We start from the raw sequence: 18,801 nt of genomic DNA on the forward strand, positions 1-18,801 counted from the left end.
ATGGGTCAGATTTAGTTTTCAGACATGATTGTTTATTTTATTTATTTTATTTATTTTATATTTTGTAAGATTTTTTCAATTGCATTTGCAAAGGCAAGTGAATTTTTATTTGTGTAGTGATACAAAATTGTTTTACAAAAATAATGATATTTTTCATTAAAATGTAAGTATATTTTTAAAAATATTGAGTAAATAAGTATATAGTTCGTCCTCACATATGGCAAAATCCTATGAGTAAAGGGGAAAGGGTGATTGTCTTTTTTGGAAGTCTGGCACTTGGTGGGAAGACATGATGGCTTCCCGCGGCCCCCTTTGGGAGAGTCTGCGTTTTCTAACTGCCCCTCCTCATCCCCATCTAAAACTTGGCACTCAGGGAACGTGGCTCCCTGACATTGCAGAGCCCCAGGGCTTGCCCCTCGCTTGGCCCCCACACACATCAGGAGGAAGTCAAGGATACTCGGCTGGTTCCTGGGTGGATCCCAGGGCCACAGCTAATTCTCCAGCAGCACTAGCAGCTGCCTCAACATGTTCCAATCCTGCCTGCACCATCCTGCCCGAGGCCCTGCTTGGAATCTCTGCAGCCACTGCTGCATTTCCAGGATAACCCTCTTCTAGTCCGAGCTGGTCTCTGCAGTGGTATTTTCACCACCTTTGCCCTTAGGCAGAAGTGTGACAAATGTATACGGTCCCTGGAGACCAGGTGCCACCTTCATGTCACATTCTGCCACTCTGGGGAAGCCACGGGGGCTTGTCCTGCTGAAGGTTTTGCGCAGCTCTAGAGGATGCAGGGCAGCTGCGGGGGATGGGGAGTGGGTCACTGTGGTGGAAATCAGAGTTTCATGCTTCCAACCAACATCATTCAATTAGACATTAAAAGTGTATTTTTTTAAAAAGATTTTTTTTTTGTACATGCTAAAAACCATAATGAATAACTGCTGGGCAAAGTCATCTTGAATATTAATCTGTGAAAAGGGGGAGGTTCTCATCAGGGGTACCTAACTGAGAAGGGATCTAGGCTGCAGAGAGGGCACCCTTTCTCCGCCTGCCTCAGCTAGTGGGAATGCAGACTTCCGGGGTCTGCTCCTCCTTTGATGGTGCCGAGGATGGGACAGTCCTTAAGGAGAACCAGCCCCCCTCAAACTAGGTCCCCAGGTTTCTTGTTGAAAAGCACAAGCTTGTGGTTAGAAAACATCTATAAACCAGATTAGGCTGATACTGTCCATTCTTATTCCCTCTTTCCCTCATGCTACACCCCTAGTTTTCCCAGAGCCTTTATCAGAGCTTAGTTTCAGGGTTTCAAATTCCCAGATTAACTGGAATTGATACTTGATCAGGGTCTGAAAGGAACTTTGCTGTCAAGCAGCCCCACGTTATTTTCAGCACCATGGTGACAGTACTTACCAGCAAATGATTCAAAGGAAATTAACTTTTCTCCTGACCTTGGGATGGCCTTCCAGAACCATTTTTTAAGGTTCTTGTGTAGATTTTTCTCTGTGAAGTTGGTATCCTTATAATTCTATGCAGGAGTAGAAGTTTGTCCTAAGGGCTTTGAACGCTATGAGGTTCAGCCATCCCTTTGTCCTCCAAATTTATGGCACACCTAAACACATGTAAATTTTATTTTCTGCTTACACAAGTATCACATTTTATACATTGACATTTTGTAAAATACAGAAAAGCAAAAGAAAAATGAAATCACATTAATCTCATCATCCTTACACAATCTTTCTTAATATTTTAGAATAACATATTGTATCAATAAATACATATTTCTGTGTTTTCGTGAGGAAAGGATGGTGCTAGGAAAACTGGTTAATAAATAGGAAGAAAGAAAAAGCCCTTGGGGGTATTAAAACAAAACAAAACAAGGCAAAAAGCCTGGGCTTTAGGTAGTGAATTTGGGCCCCTAGATTTTAGGAGAGGCTTTGGAGGCAGGAAACCGTGCCTGAGAGGGTGGGCTGGGCTTGTGTGGAAGGGGCCAGAGAGAAGAACTCTACAGCCCTGGAACAAAGGCCAAGGCAACTCTTTCACCCTCCCAGCATAGCTGCTGCTTGTTTCTGAAGCCAAGAGGAGATGTTTTGTCCAGTGGCCTCAATAGAAAAACTGTCTCCTTTCAACTAATCTCTCAGTTAACTGTCTTCCAGAATTCCCTTATCCATCCCTCATCCATTTGGCTGGTTCCATGCACTAGAGGTAAAGGGTCGGATTTCTGGGGCTTGCAGGTTGCCAAATGTTACCCCCACTCTATGCCCCAACCCCATTCCATACAGCCAGCACCCACTCAGCTGGGTCCCAGTGCCATAGAGACTTTAAGTCTCTGTCCTCTGCCCCAAATTGGGACTGTGCTATTGCCCTATCCCTGGAAGTCTCAATCCAAGGAAAACCCAAGATCTTAAAGGAATCAGGCAAACACATTGGGACCTCCTGGGTGCTCATTCAGTTGCTCACAAGTACAAAGGAGGCATCCTAGAAACTGGGGCTCCCTCCTTCACCTGACTTCTGCTGTCAGTTCCCCTTGCTCTCAGAGCCTCACTCCACCTCTCACCCTGCTAAGGCTGTCCCTGAATCCTAAGGTCTCAGGGTACACAAGGCAATTCTCTAAGTTCTTGTGAGGAGGTCTGAGCTGCATCTCCAGCATCCCGTTTGGCTTTGCCATTTGGGGTCAACTATAACTAGGAAGGGGGGTTTCTCAAGGGTTCAAGGTGGTGTCTCTCCCCACCCCATAAGCAATGGACTAAATGGGTTAGGGAACATAAATCCCACCATCATTACCTTCTCAAGTAGAAATAAATTCTAAACGACCCCAGTGCAACTCTCTTCCACTGTACTGATACAGGGACCTCCTGAGCTGGGGTTTCCCAGCCTCTCTCTTCTGTACCCACTGACCTTGGTTGGGAGGTACCAGGCAGAAAATCCTGTGCCCTACTCTTGCTGGGAAGCTTGATGTGGAGTATGAGGGGCAGGAAAAATCTCCATGCTTGAGTGGTGGCCAAAGATGTTCTTAAATTAAATGCTTACATTAAAATATAAAAATAAATTAATAAATGAAATAAAATATTTGTTTTGTAACAGAATATAATTAAAGTCAACCTCAGGCAAAATATTTCTAAATTTTGCAAGAAATTTTCTAAAACCATTAACTGATGACATCCTCATTTCTTTTATAAGTTAAAAATGAAAGTCCTTGGGCAAAAAGTATTTAGATATAAAGTTGGTATTTGGAGGTTCATTTGTTGAAAACTGAGTGGCTCTTGATGAGATGATATTTGGAGAGGTTTGTTTATGGAGATTAGCAAAAGTGTTAAATAAATCCTTTCCTCCATTTTGAAGAAATCTAATCATCCATGTTGACACCCATCTGAAGACCCTGAAATGCAATCACTTGAAAGAAAGGGGTGTGTTCTTCAGGGATTCTATGAAAGGACATCCAAGGAGCCCAGCTCACTCTTCTCCAGGACACAGGGAGTGCATTGGAACTCAGCAGCCTGTGGAGACTTCTGAAAGCTATTCCTACCACATTGTGAGGAATTCATCCCTCAGTTGACTTCCATAGTTGTACTTCTACAGCGAGAATTGCTGAAACCATTGACATATTCCTTGGGTGAGTACAAAATTTTTAGAAGAGGAGTTCCTGATATTTTACCAAAACAAAATAAACAAACAAAAAAATCATAATGTTAATTTATCCATCAGCAAACTGAGGATGAGTTTATGAAATTATTCTGTTTGCCTATTTTATAAAAGCAATCCCAATCTTTTGACCTATTTATGAATTTATTTTGCCACCTTGTCTTGCTACATAGTTTTGGAATCAATAAGATTAGTTTTTGGCCTATTGTTTTACATATTCCTTGGTTGTTCATGTGGAATATAGTTGCCACATATCTTGTAATTTTGTACTTGTTGTAGATCCAAAAAATTGGGTTAGGAGTATTTTATTCTCTACATATAAATGTGTTAGATTCTAGTCCAACAGACCAAGTGTTACTCTAACACTCTTCAGTGGTGCATAGATGTATCCATAAGCAAGAGTGTATTCTACAATGTATAAGTAGATAATGCAATGTGTAAGTAGAAAATGCATTGAATGATTTGGAAATGATATGGTTTTTGAATATGGGAAATATTGCCTCTTCAGAAACATCCGCTTTTATGACAAGGTTTAAGGAAATCAGGAAATGATTGAGTTTGAAGAAGAGTGACCACGTGAAAATATCAGAAACGAGAGTGTCATCTTTATTCACCTATCTAGAAATGAGGACCTGTTTTTTTAAAAATCATGATTTGTTTTCTGGTGCTGATTATTATTACTACATGATAATTGTATCTTTTGAGATTGTGAAGAGGTGCTTGAAAATAGTTTGAAAGGACTTGTAAGATTCTGTTATTCTCTTCCTTTTAATTTTTAGTTTGACTGCAGTGGTGTAGCTACAAAGATAAGAGGACAAAGTTTGTTTTAACTTCTATTAACTCTTATGTATTCTGAAGTTGTTTTTGGATGGTGTGTTCTGTTTAAGGTAAAGGACATCAAAGGAAAAAATTTGGTTTTGTGAGTGTCTCAGATATACATTTTATGCATTTTTGTCAATGGGTTGCAAGAAGGGCATTTTCTGAATCCTGGGTGAGGGACAGAAGACATACAGATTGGCATTCTGCACATTTCTGCATTTATCAATTGGTTTATTTTTTTAAAACTATTTATTATCACTCTTCTAAGGATTTTTTTGTATCAACTATTATGTTCCTAAATTGACAGACAGTCCCTGGATCGGTAAACATACCAGAAAATGGTTGCTGATTGAATTAATGTAGTTGCTTAGACAAAGATTGTGCCTGTTATATCTTGGGAAATATACTACAACAGTATTTGCTGATTTTAATCAAAGATATGAGTTCTGGCTCCAACACTATCAGTGTGTTTTTGGACAAGTCAGCATGATACGATTATTGCAACAATTTAATGAAATAATGAAAGTAAAAGAGCTTAGTTATTTGCCCTTTGCTAAGCCAATCAGTGGAAAGCATAGTATTATGTTTTACTTTACCCCCCTGGAGCTTCAGATTGGGTCAAACTCCTGAAACCCAAGTAATCTGGACAAAAGTCATACCTCAACAAAACTCACAGTCTTTTATGGAGGAGGCAAGCAGTTGGCAAAGTAGATGCATATTGATTGGGCAAAAGACACCAAGTTTTCCACAGAGCTTGAGAGCTCTCTTTGTGCCTCAGTTTTCCATTTGTGTCTTATGCAAAATAAAACCTATACTGCACAAGGTACAAGGGTTTTGAGCAAAATTTTGCTTCAGCCTATTTCTCTCCAGGGCAGATTAATAAACTCCTCTAATTTTCTTCCCTCAGAAAAATGGACTCACACATCCCAGAAGCCTTCCAGCAAGAACTCACCTGCCTCATCTGCCTGACCTACCTCACAGACCCCGTCACCATCGGCTGTGGGCACAGCTTTTGCAGGCCCTGTCTCAACCTTTCCTGGGAAGAAGCTGAAACTCCTGCCAAATGCCCCACATGTAGGGAAGAAACCTCTCAGCAGACAGATTTCAAAACTAATATTCTTGTGAAGAATCTGGTTGCCTATGTCAGACAGGCAAGTCTCTGCCAATTCCTGAGCTCAGAGGAACATCTGTGTGGGACACACAGGGAGACCAAGAAGATCTTCTGTGAAGAGGACAAGAACCTGCTGTGTTTGCTCTGCTCTAAGTCTCCGGAGCACGAGGCTCACAAACACTCATCCATAGAATGGGCGGCTGAGGATTACCGGGTAAGTGACGCCTCTGAGAGCACTTTGAAAGCTGGGGAAACTGTGGCAAAGATTACTGGGAAAATGAGAATTATGATGATGATGATTAATCCTGTCTTTACTCCATGAGCCCAGTAGTGTTTAGGCATAAAGGATAAAGTTGTGAATAACTTCATGGAGTTTTAATTCCAGTGGAATGGTGATTACTAATTATTATTCTGATTATGCAGTATAATGTGCAGGTCATTGTAAAGCCCTCAATTCTAGAAACAATCTCTGGCTACCAAAACAACAAGGGCAAAGAAGCTTTTATAATGGAAACATATTTATTAATACTAGGCAAATAGGATAGTAGTATAGTGGAAAGAACAGGGGACTAGAATAAGTAGAACCAAATTCTGAGGCAAAGTGCTTATCAAAAATTAGCCACATTATATAAAATCCTTATTTGTTAGTTTCCTAGGCAAGGGATTACAGTACATTCTGTGGTACTACTGAATGAGAGCTCTCAGAATTGATAATTACTGAGCATTAACCATAGAAACATTATGATTGCTTCACTCTCCCTAAAGTACATTTATCTAGCATCTCTTTCCTGTGTACATCAGTTAAGGTTTGAAATATTACTGTTTGCTTCTCTTGTACATAATTCATAATTCTTTTGCAGGAGAAGATCCTAAAGCAAATGAGTTCTGTATGGGAAAAGATCCAAGAAAATCAAACAAATCTAAGTGAAGAGAGCAGGATAACCAACATGTGGAATGTAAGTATGAGACTTTAAGAATCATCTTTAAACAGATACAGTGGAAATTCATCCACTAAGAATTTGAGCTGAAATCATGTGCTATGAGATCTGGAATAGATTTATCAATTGGAAAACAAATCTGCTTTTTCAATGTAGGGTAGCCTGGCTTATTTAGGATTTTTAGACCCTAATTTAACAGCAACTAGTGGAGAAATATAAAGGATTTGGAGAAGTTCAGAAGCCATGGTTCAGGAGGTCAGGAAGTTTCTCAGGTTCAAAATCAGTTTGTGTTCTGAAGGACAAGTAGGTGTTAAAAATGCATGGTTATTTCAGGCAGAGATTTCTGTATGAGATTATATAAGTTAAAGAGTATATAATTGGAAGCTCAGGTGTTTCATAATGCTTCATACAATAATGCCAATAGGGCAAAAAAGGAAGTGTGAATAGCAATTTAGGAAGTGTGTCTTCGATGGGGAAAACCAATAGGTAGAGAACCTAAGAGTAGCTGAAGAATGATAATTGGTTTAAGTAGGAGAGATCTGAACACACTGAAGAAGTGAGAAAAAGAGACAAAGAGAAAGACTGCGGAGGTGAGGAGATATTGAGTTTATAAATATTAGGAGGCAGTATGCAATGGAATGAGGATTCATGTCCTTAAATTGTCAGGGCAACCAGGGAGCCTGTGGCCTTAAGTATGAATTCATTCATAGGGGCAAGGAGGGCAGAGAAAGGGCTGTGAGGATAGAAACTAGTTTGAAGCTCTGGGGTTAGGAATTTCAAGACTATCTTGTCTGATGGCTTCCCATTCTGGGTTAAAAACAAGAGACCAATTTATTAACAATGATATCAGAAATATTATATATGATTTAATAAGTAATCATAAATTTCAACTGTTTACCTGTAGTATTTCTGATGTGATATATATTTAAGACTTTAATACTAAAAGGCTTTTCTTTTCTCCAGGAGTTTCAGGAGATTATGAAGTGGATGAAAGTTGTTTGAAGGAAGGATGGGTTTGGGACTTCTCATAGTTAATAAAGGGCAGAAATAAGTGAAGATGGGAAAGGGATGAATTATTGGTTTCTGAGAAGTGGAAGGACTTTGAATTCAGGGCATATATAGCTGATAGTTAAAATGGATGGGTTTAAGTGGAAGATATTACAGTCAGTCTGGGTATGTAATCTAGGAAATCCATGTCCCTGCAGGATTATGTGAGTCTAAGGACAGTGATTATCAAAGCTGTGTATAGGAAATTGCATCCAGATCTCCATGAAGAAGAAAAACAACAATTAGGGAGACTGAAAAAAGAAGGCAAAAAGATTTTACAGAAACTCAAGGAAAATAGAGCCGCAATGGTTCAAAAGAGGAAAAACCTAAGAGAAATGTATGAAGAGCTGATGAAAATGTGCCATAAACCAGATGTGGAGCTGCTCCAGGTAACCAAGGACATGCCTCAACATTTCTATTAACTCAAGTCCACATCTGTGACCTCTCTTACTCATTTGGTACCAAAAAATTTTCCTCATCTCCATCGTCTGTGATGGGGTTAATTCCTAAAAGGATTGAAAGAAATAAACAGGAACTCCTATCTTAACCATGAACAGCAAAGCTTTTATGGAATAGAGTAGATCCCCTGGGGAACATTCCCTTTTAAAATTCTCCTTATTTAACTCACTTTTTTAAAAACCAGAAAGGAACAACTTACTGACAGATTCCTTTTTTATCAGAAGTTGGGCATTATGGGGAAATCTGGGGTAAGCTAAAATTTACTTCCTCTTAACGTTTTCTGTCTAGAAAACCTAGATTTCTATTACCCTTATTTCAGAGCCCATTACCCTTTGGGGACAAACCCTAGGCAAGACCACTTTCCAGACAGTCATGGATGGTTTCCAGAGTTAACTACCCATGTCCTTCTCTCTTTTCTTTCACCTATTGGGTTCTGAATTTATCAAGAGTTTAGATTTGATCGATGTATTGTTCTGGTATTATCCTTTAGAGAGGAAAGGGAAAATGAATTTGTAAGGGGAGGGGGGGGCTGTAGGTGGTTGGTATTTTTCTGAACTTTCCCCCAAAGACTGAATAGGAAGAATAGCCAATTTGTGAAGAACTCTGAGCTTTTCTTTTTCTCTTTACAGGATTTGGGAGACATACTAACAAGGTAAGTTTGACTTCAATGCAAACTGGGGCACCATGAATGCTATTGAGAGCGAGTTATATCTAAAAATAGATATTAAAAAATGAAGTAAATTATTGAGATATTAAATCTTGTATGCATGTCTGTATATTTTACTGAATATGATTTCTTTTCCCCTTTTTCAGAAGTTAGTCTTGTTGGTTGGTTGGTTGGTTGTTTCTTGTGGTTCAAGGAGGCATGAGTTGCAAGGCTCAATGCAGAATTTGCTACAGGATTTCAAAATCATAAACATATTGAGGTAGAAGGACAGGTACATATGCAAGAGAGACCTCTGAGCTGCAGGGGGTAGATGCAGGCAGAGAAGAAAAGTAAGACAGATTCCCTAAGAATGGCTCAATCCCACCCTATGATTATGGAGGTTCACAGCAATATCAGAGAAAGGTTGTGATGAAACATTTTTAGTTGAATGCTTATGTCTTTCCTTATACATTGTGATGGAGCCTTTGGTACCAGAAAGATTAACTGATCTTTCCCTTGTAGGAGTGAGTCAGCACAGTTGCACATGCCCCAGCCTGTGAACCCAGAGCTCAGTGAAGGGCCCATCACTGGACTGATAGACAGGTTCAATCACTACCAAGGTGAGTGTCAGCCCATGGGTTGGACCATACAGGGTCCTTCATAATGGTTTCCCACAGATAATCTTTCCCTCTTTATTAATCTTTCAACTAGCAGAGGAGAGCAGCCTGTGAAGAGGCATTTATAGTCCTATTTATATTATGATAATGTGGAAAAAACTAAATGTAAAATGGATAAAGGATAAGTGTGATTCAGGACAGTACTAAAACACTTCTACAATGAGAAACACTCAGAAAAATGGTTCCTTGAGAAGCATTTGCAGATATAATGTCATTTGTTTAATGAGTCAAAAAGAAGTATAAAGGGCGTTCCAATTTCAAATTAAGTGCAATTATTATGGTGATAGGATTAGCAGTGTTTTATTTATAAATGGTTTCCCTTCAAAGTTTCTTAGTGATTGCATTTGTATTAATGTGCCCCTTAATTAATGTAAGTAGAAAAATACATGAGTATTCATAAAATAACTAAATGCAGAAAACAATTTATGAGCAGGAACAATAAAGCAATTTGGTGGTAGATGAGTCACTATATAGAGCCCCAGGATAGATCTACATCTGGAGGGTTAGCTTAGCAGACAGAGAAAGATTAGGTCTGCAATAGAGCCAAATGTAAAAGACAGAAAATTCTTAGTAGGAAACTACTTCTATAAGGATATATTTAGCTTTTTTTAAAGTATAAATTTGCTTAAGTGGAATATCATATACCTCTGGCAAAGTCATCACCAATTGTTCAGGTCTAAGAATATTTATTTTTTGTGAAAAGGGGCAGTGAATAAAATTTATCCTATTGTGGACTTGGCATCCATGCTCAGGTCTCCAGTTTCATATGTGCCATGAAATGTAATGAAGCAGAAGTTGGCATGAAAATGTTCCCATTTATATCTGAATTTGTAGAAATGTTTTCCATTGTGGTTAGGTATATGTTTCTTCTGTATATATTCGGGTAGCCCTTGAATCTGATATTTTCCAGCCAGTACTGCCCTTGAAGTTGCAGCCTGTTTTTTTCCAGTGAGACTCTATGTAGACCCTCTCATCTCATAGGAATTTAAAAACTGATTGTGACTGGAATAATCTCTTCTTTCTACAGTGGAAATTTCCTTCAATAATGAAATATGCAACCGCATTAGTACATTGTTTGATGGTCTGAGAAGACTGCTGTCTAGATATGACCATCAAGACGTGACTTTCAATTCTCAAAGATCTAACTATTTTGCTTCGTGGGGAACCCAGGCCTTCACCTCTGGCAAACATTACTGGGAGGTGGATGTGGATGATTCTTGCAACTGGGCTCTAGGAGTCTGTAGGGATTCCTGGATCAGGAAGAATGGCACACTGATTGAATCTGAGGACGTATTTCTTCTTTTATGTGTGAAGGAGGAAAACCATTACAGTTTCTTCACCACTGCTCCAATATTATGTCAGTATATACAGAAACCTCTGGGCTGCATTGGTGTGTTCCTTGATTTTGACAGAGGAAGTTTGATTTATTTGGATGTTGCCCGAAGTTCCCTCATATGGAGCTACCCGACTTGCTTCTTTGATTTCCCTCTCAGGCCTTTCTTCTTCACTGGTCGCACATGATCAGGGTTAAGTCAGGGACCTGACTGTGTGCCTGGGAACTCCTTCTCTGATGGAGCCCTTCTCTGTTGAAGTAAATCAATAATTTGCCTTTTAAGCTTGTTATATTTTAATACAATATCATTTTATTGTTACTAAATATGACGACAGTGTAAAATGAAAATTTTTGTTGGTTCACTTTAAATTAAAATAATCTCTGTGGTCCATTACTTAGAATATAGGCTGTGGTTGTTCATTTGCTTTGAGAACCTGCTGGACTTAGGCAAATATGCTTGAGGATGTTTGATTCCATCTAATGGTCTAATGCAAGAACGTAGAGTTTTTGCAACATAGACAGACCTGGTTATCTACAATGATCATGCCAGTTGAAAATGTGACTCTCCCTCATCTTGATCTAGTAAAATCTTACTTATGAATTTACCTCCAGGGAAAAAAAAACAACTCGATTACAAGGAAATCTGCTCTGACCCTCAGAACTAGCATAGGTCTGTCTTTATATGGACCCTTACTTTTATGTCACTATAAATTACCAGAGGAAAAAGACAATGTTTCTTGCATTCACTGCTATATTCCCAGCAGGTAACAAAATACATAGGACATATGAGCACTTAACAAATATTTGTTAAATGAATGGATTAATAAATACATAAGTTTATTGCTTTATTTGCAATAGGGCTTGACCACAGCGTGCTGCTCCATAATCCTTGCTTTGTTGCTACAGTCTATACTGTAGCAAATTACATTTCAGAAAGGAAGAAAGAATATTCTGAGACTTATATAGTTATGAAGATTTCCAATTAATCATTGACAATAGTCAATATTCAATAGAATATCCATTAACAATGACAAAATAAAGGTTATCCCAATGGGATAGGCAATGCTGAAGATAATATGTCACAAAAATTACTTAGCCCAGTAGTTCTAATTTCAGCAGCAGCATTACCCAGACTTCGTTAGATACACAAATTTTGGGGTCACACCCAAGACCTACTGAATCAAAAATTACATCATTGGGCCTGTAGTCTGTCATTTAACAATCATTCCAGGTGACTCTGATCTAAACTAACATTTGAAAAACTCTGAATTAGGTTGATTTGAAGATCTAAAGGCTCAGTAAATTTCTTACACCTCAAAATCAAGCTATTTAAGAAACAGCTGTATTCAGCAGGGTATATTGAGTATTTCCTGAAGAAGAACAAAGTTTAATAGGGGAGATTAAGCTCCCAATACAAAGTGAAGAATTCACAAAATGAGTCAAAATACAGATAATAGATTTTTTCATGGAAGATAACAGTCATATGTTTCTTGAATCACTCACTGCAACAGAGAAAAAACTCCTTTTCCTCAGTTTGGAAAATACTGGCAACAGACAATAGCTAAGAAAATATTCCAGATATAGGTATATCAAAAAGTAATGAGTTCAGTTTGACTTCTTGAGGATTAGTCACAGTACACATAACAATCACATTTGCAGGTATGCTCTTTTTGGATGATTTGAGACTCTGGGAATACTGTTGTATGATGAAAATTCCAAGATGTTGCTGTGTACATATACATTTTTTACTAGTTATTACGGATGTCAGCAACATTATATTAGAGCAGTGTGCTTTTGTAGGTCAAAATGCCAAATATGTAATCATAGATATCAGTGACAGATTTTATGGTCTCATGACACTGTAACAACTTATCTGTGGCCCACTGGTGCAAGGACAAGAAAAGACCACAGAGTCTAAAGAGAAAGCCGAAGACTCACCTGAAGTATGGATAGCTGATTTATGAGTAAGCAGGCAGATACTACAATTGAATGTAAAAAGACAAAACTCCCAGTAAATATGCTGACAATTACCTCATATCATCCACAAAAATCAATTTCTGGTGGATCAAAAGTTCAACATGAAAAGAAAATCCCTCATTCACAAAGAAGCAAAAATAGGAAAATGCCCTTTTGCTGTCTTTGTTAGAAACAGATTTATCAAGAAACAAAAACACATATTAAATAAGGACAATAATGACCAATTTAACAACAAAAATATTACGATTCACTTATCAAAAGACACCATGATGGGAGGGAATCATTATCCAAAGGCACTGGGTGGTGCCTGGCAGTCCTGGCTTGGAGGCTTGTTAGACAATGGACTTGCAAGGCTGGTGGGGACCCAGGGCCAGGGGTCTTCAGTCCAGGGTGGAGAATCTAAAGCCCAGGGGTGGGGGGCACTGGCGGAGGGAGGGTCATGATGAATCTTTGTGGCTACAAACCAGGGACCCCCTGACCCCGACTTTCTGCTTGACTGAGTCACTGCCCCCTGCCCAAGAAGCCCAGTGCCCCTCCTTTCCTAGGTTAATTCTCCCTCTTTTCCTGGAGACAACCCACAAGGGCTTCTTGAACTTCCCACCTGGCACTTCGTGACATAGTGGTGTAATGGGGAAACCCCTCATAGGGGTGGGGGGCCCCTTTAGTGGGGCCTGCTCCTCACAGAACTACAGTGGATGCCAGCCCCACCCACAACCCACCACCAAAGGCTGCCTTACATAATTCACCAAGCAAAATAAACACCAGCACAAGCTGAAGGGAGCCATTATTTCACAAGCCTAGCTGGTATAAGCAAGAAGACAGAAAAGACATGAATTTGCAACAATTAGAAAGAAGGGTGAGTCACAGGCATTAACAAGAAAAGAAAAAAATATTACAAACACCTTTCTGCCAAAGAACTTGGCAGCCCAATGAAATGAACAAATTCATTGAAAGAAACGCTATCAAAGCTCACTGAAGATTAAAATATATAAAATAGACAGCTCTATATCTACTGAAAAAAATGAATTTGTGATTTTGAAAATTTCGCCACATATGCCTGTTTCCAGCAAAGATGGAATAGCAAGGACTGAATTTACCCTCCCATCTCAAGGTAAAAAAAGAAAAAAGAAAAGAAATAAGATATAAAACAAGTTTTCAGACCCTGGACAACAGGCAGCAAAGGATGGTGAACCCTGTTCTTTGAGACTGTACCTGCCATCTACAAACACATTTTAAGGCTTTTGATAATCTTGTGATTATTCATATACATTCCTTGCAAATTCAATCTTCTACAAAAATGTTTATAAAATATTGGGATGCTTTTAAGAATCAGACCACCAAAAGATTACCATAGTTAACAATTAAAAGCTGATATATACTGAACGAATACACAGTTTTTCAGGCTATATTGAAAAATTAACAATTTATCATAAGCAGCCCTCCAGGCCTTTTCCTGAGTGCTTCTGTGTTTACTAACTGCAAACCAACATATAATCTTTCTGTTAGGTCTGTTTGTTGGTTTTTGTTTTGTTTTCTTAGACATCAGATAACTTCAGCCCTGACATTTAATAGTTAGTTATAAATTTAGTCATAAAGTTTGCATACTTCCCTGCTTCTCTGTTCTTGGAAAGAATAACAGAGCACCAAAGAGAGATCACTCATGGGGGTCCACTCACGTAGGAAAAACTACAGCTGCCACCCCAGAGTGCTGCCTCTTCCCTCAGATCCAGTGGAGCCTTTCTGACAGCCCAGTGATGGCCCAGGCACAGGCTGGGCAAGTACAGTCGCACAGACTCATTCCTGTGAAGAAAAAGACCCACAGGTATCATTATCAATCCACTGAGGATGGTGCTTCATTAGAATCCTCATGATTAGGTTTAGAGGCTGTGAATCTGACTCCATGAAACGAGGAAGAATGCAAGTGCCACTTTATTTTATAATCTAATTTTCTGCTCGTACCACTTTAAACCTGGTAGAATATGTCATGTAAGTCATAATTGTGTGGTTCCTCCTTTTACTTTCCCTAGGTGAGCCAAGCAGCAATTCTTATTTAATTCCTGCAAGTCAATAGGTGCCAGATTTTTGGAACATGGCAACTGCTACATTTGAGGCCTCTGCTCGATTGTGTCTTCTTGATGATGTTCCCTTTCGCCTCTTCTCACTCCACTTCCAATTCCTGCCTCTCTGAAATTGTTTGCCTCTCCCAGGGAAGACCTCAAATAACCCTCAAATGTTTAAGATTTTCAAAATTATAGGCAGTAACATTTGTCTTCTTGCAACCTCTACATTAAGCTTTGCAGCTAAAATATCCCTCATCCTCATCTTTATTCTCACTTGTGGATAGGTAACAAAAACCCTGGGTATCTTTCAGTAAAGAAAAGAAAAAATACAGATGGAAAGAAATATCTCACTAAAAGTATGGGTCCACTTCAGTGAAAACAGCCTCATCAATGTTGCAATTCTCCCTGCTGGGATATAAGGACAAACTCACCTATTCACTACATCTCGCAGTACAGGTAAATAGAAGGAGAGGAAGACTTAGTTTTCATTTTTGTTTTAAATTAAAAGACAGCTCTGCTGGTCAGTACAGTCTGTCAGTCTGAGACTGGACTGGAACATTCCATCCCTCCACTTTCCCAATTCATGTCAAATCCTTTGTCATTTCCCTTTTCATTATAAAATGAAACTCAGTCTCATATTTACATACACTTGGTAAAATTATACTCCTTACAATATTTAAACCAGAATATGTTCTTGGGATGAACAACATGGGAAGACAAATGGTGAACTACTATGGTTTGTTGCTTTCTAAAGATTCACAGCAGTCTCTTCAAAGTTGTTTTCAGGGTTTGTGGACCCCAAACCTAGGATTTCAAAACAGAAAATAACCCACCTCTCTATGTAGTGCCAAGTAAAGACACGAAACTTAATTATCTATTCACAAATTGCTCTGTTGCAGGTGGTCAGAAGTGTGGGTGTAGTAGGAAATTCTTAGAAAGGAATTTATCCTGTATCTAATCTGAACCATCCCACATAATTTTCTCTTTTCTGGATGGAGAACAATCTACACCAAAGAGAGACTTTGCCACCACAAAGTCAGGAGAGGCAGAGCTAGGACTCTGGAATGAGAACAATAACAGAGGTCAAAGAGAACAGAGAATTCAGAGGATAGAAAGGATTTCCAAGCAGGCTGATATCAACGCTGCCATTCTTCTCCATCTTTACCTGGAGCAGCTCCTCATCTAGCAGACAGCGCATTTTCTTCAGCTCCTCCCTCATCCATTTCCCCATCTGGACCATTCTGGCTTCATTTTCCATGAGTTGTTGGAAAATCATCTTGCCTTCATTTTCCATTTTCTCTAAATATTTATGCTCTTCCTCATGGAGGTACTGATTTATTTTTGGATACTCCAGTCCTTATCCTTATCATCTATAGATTCATAAAACCCTAAAGTGACACTGGGTTAATCAGATCATGTATCCAGGCTGATTTTAAGCTCTCCTTATCATCTATTCAGCTTTGTCTCATGTCACTGCTGGTGTGCTACAATAGACCTTATGCTTTCCAATTCTAAGGGACCAAAACTTCTGTTTCTTTTCTTCCTCCTTTTCTTCTCATTAATTGATTTTATTGCACCATTGCTTCTTTTTTTCCCTGAAACCTTCACATTTTTATACAAAACTAGAACAACTCTTCACCAAATCTGATGAGACCCCATTCTCCTTCACATGCCAACCCATGAACTAACTACTCACTCAGCAAAACAGCAAATATATCTACCTCAGGAATATACAGAACGTCAGGTGCCATCTTTCTAAATTACTTCCATGTCCAATCATCTGTGTTCTCACCAATGCCAGGCTTGCCTGCTCCTCCCCAAGGCTGTACCTACCCCTCTTTAATGGCTCCACCCGGTCTTGTCTCCTTAGAGTTATCATTCTCTAGATGATTGTTCCCCAATAGTCATTCTCTCCCTCTTTGCCTATCTCCTGTCACTCTCTCTCTCTTCATCTCTCTCTGTCTCCATCTCAGTCTCTCTCTCTCTGCCTGTCTCTCTCTCTCTTCCATTCCCTCTTTTTTTCATACTCTCTTAACCTTCTTTTAAATATGTGCAATTTTTTCTCACCATTTTTTTGGGGAAAAAACAATTCTTGTCCTAATGTCTGTGACTCCTTTTTGTGAGAACACTACCATCAAAGTGTTACCAAAAGCTAGACTTCTTGATCAAACATGTACACTAATAATGCCTATGTCTGCAATTTCCAATCCTTCATCCAGGCAATGAACACTCTCTTTCATTCCCTACTCTTTCTTGAAATACACTCTCCAGCTCTTCAAGAGCCTCTTTTTCCTAAGTATAAATAATATGATTCAGTCTTATATCACACTTCAATTTCCTCCCACATTTGAGATTGTTAACTACTAATTCCTTTTTCTTATACCCTCTGTTTTCTCTGTCCCAGAAAGATGTGTTCCTAGTGAGCCTCTAGTTCATTCTTTAGCTCCTTCAGAACTCTTTCCAGAATTAACTTTCACAATGAGTTTTTGCTGACCACCATATCTAAAACTAAATCCCTCAAATTTGTACTTCTTATACCCATTCTCTGCTTCATTTTCACCAAGCCCTTAACAAATGTGATATATTATAAGGTTTATATTTTTATTTGTGCATTGAATTCTCTCACAAAATTATGAACTTCTTGTGGTATGCTGAATTATGTACCCCAGAAAAATATGTTTTTCATCTTAATCTGCTCCTGTGGGTGTGAACCCATTGTAAATAGGACATTTTGAAGATTCCTTTTGTGGTTTAGGTGTGGCCAATTGAATCAGGATGGGACTTAATCCTATTACTGGAGCTTTATAAAGAAGACCACAGGGAGGAGCAGATGCTGGAAGTCAAAGGAACCTGGAAGAGAAAGGAGAGGACATTGCCATGTGATGAGAAATCCAAGGGACTCTAAAGTTTCCTGGTTAACCAGAATGCTACCGTAGAAGGGGCGCTTCCCAAATCTGGGTTTGTTGCTCAGTGTGGCCAACAGAAGTCACACAACAGCAGACTGAAGGGGAAAAGAGGGTTTATTTATACTGACAGGATGGCAGGGTAAGATTTCCTAAATCAGTCTCCCTGAAATGATTCTTTAATTGGTTTTTATACCCATTGGAGACAAAGAGAGTTAACCATTTTAGTTAACAGGTAACAGGAGAATTTCAGTAGTTTATCCTACTTCTTTCAGGATTTACATTGGGAAAGGTGCCTCTAAGAATATAATAAATAATAAGAATATAATAAATAAGCCTAATAAGGAAGTAGATAAAAGGCTTATTTATATCTGGGAGGTTTGGGGCAATAGATTAAAGCTTATTGAGGTTTGGTTATTTATGTTATTTACATATTGCTGCAGATTGTACATTTACATCTGGCTCCTTCGTGAGACCAAAAGTTTTCATCTCCTGTCTACTTCCCATTTTGAGGTTACATTTAAAAGCTGCTTTAAGGTTACATTTTAAGGTTAATTTACAATGTCCTGCTTGCTACCAGTTTTAAGGTTATATTAAAAGGCTACTGTTACAATTTCCCCCTTAGCACAATATTCGTTTCCAATCTTGGAAATTGTGCCATTGTTCGTTCTGGCTAATTCCTGTTGAAAAGGGGTCATCTGGTGGAATTTTTGATTCATTAATTGTAGATACTGTCAATTTTCTTTGGGGGAGAATGGATTATTCTTGGCTGGACTTCTGGAAGATGAAAAGGGTTTCGTACATATTTGAATTATAATTTGAGTTCATAGAGACAAAACGCATTTAACTAGAACAAGATTACAAGCAGTTTGAAGAAGAGTCTGTAAGTATGACCTTACTCCTGAAGGCAGTTAACTGAATAGACCAGAAAAATTACAATTATTGATTGGTATACTTATAACTAGGACTTGATCATTTAGGTGTTCTAGGAGAGAAGAGATATTTCCAGATTTATGAGGAATATAAGTACAGCATTTTATTTTGGCTAGAGTACATGTTCTCCCTTGGGAGGTGGTGAAGATATTTAAGGCCATTTTATTTTGTAATATTGCTTTGCACATTAAAGCTATTTCTGTATTTACTAGAGTTATACCATGATAGCTATTATTTAATGCATCTAAAATTGGCAATTACATTTTTA

The 18,801-nt window shown here is 38.7% G+C and overlaps 1 protein-coding gene across 1 annotated transcript; it reads left to right on the top strand.

Moving 5' to 3' along the window:
• The first annotated feature begins 5,360 nt into the window (after positions 1-5,360).
• LOC119537242 (tripartite motif-containing protein 43-like) lies at positions 5,361-10,848 on the top strand. The gene is made up of 6 exons (XM_037839774.1): positions 5,361-5,774; positions 6,421-6,516; positions 7,704-7,934; positions 8,634-8,656; positions 9,173-9,270; positions 10,355-10,848. The coding sequence occupies exons 1-6, from the start codon at positions 5,361-5,363 to the stop codon at positions 10,846-10,848; spliced, it is 1,356 nt and encodes a 451-aa protein (XP_037695702.1).
• The last annotated feature ends 7,953 nt before the right edge of the window (positions 10,849-18,801 follow it).

This window comes from Choloepus didactylus, chromosome 6 (genome assembly GCF_015220235.1).
Source record: "Choloepus didactylus isolate mChoDid1 chromosome 6, mChoDid1.pri, whole genome shotgun sequence".
NCBI classification, from domain to species: domain Eukaryota; kingdom Metazoa; phylum Chordata; class Mammalia; order Pilosa; family Megalonychidae; genus Choloepus; species Choloepus didactylus.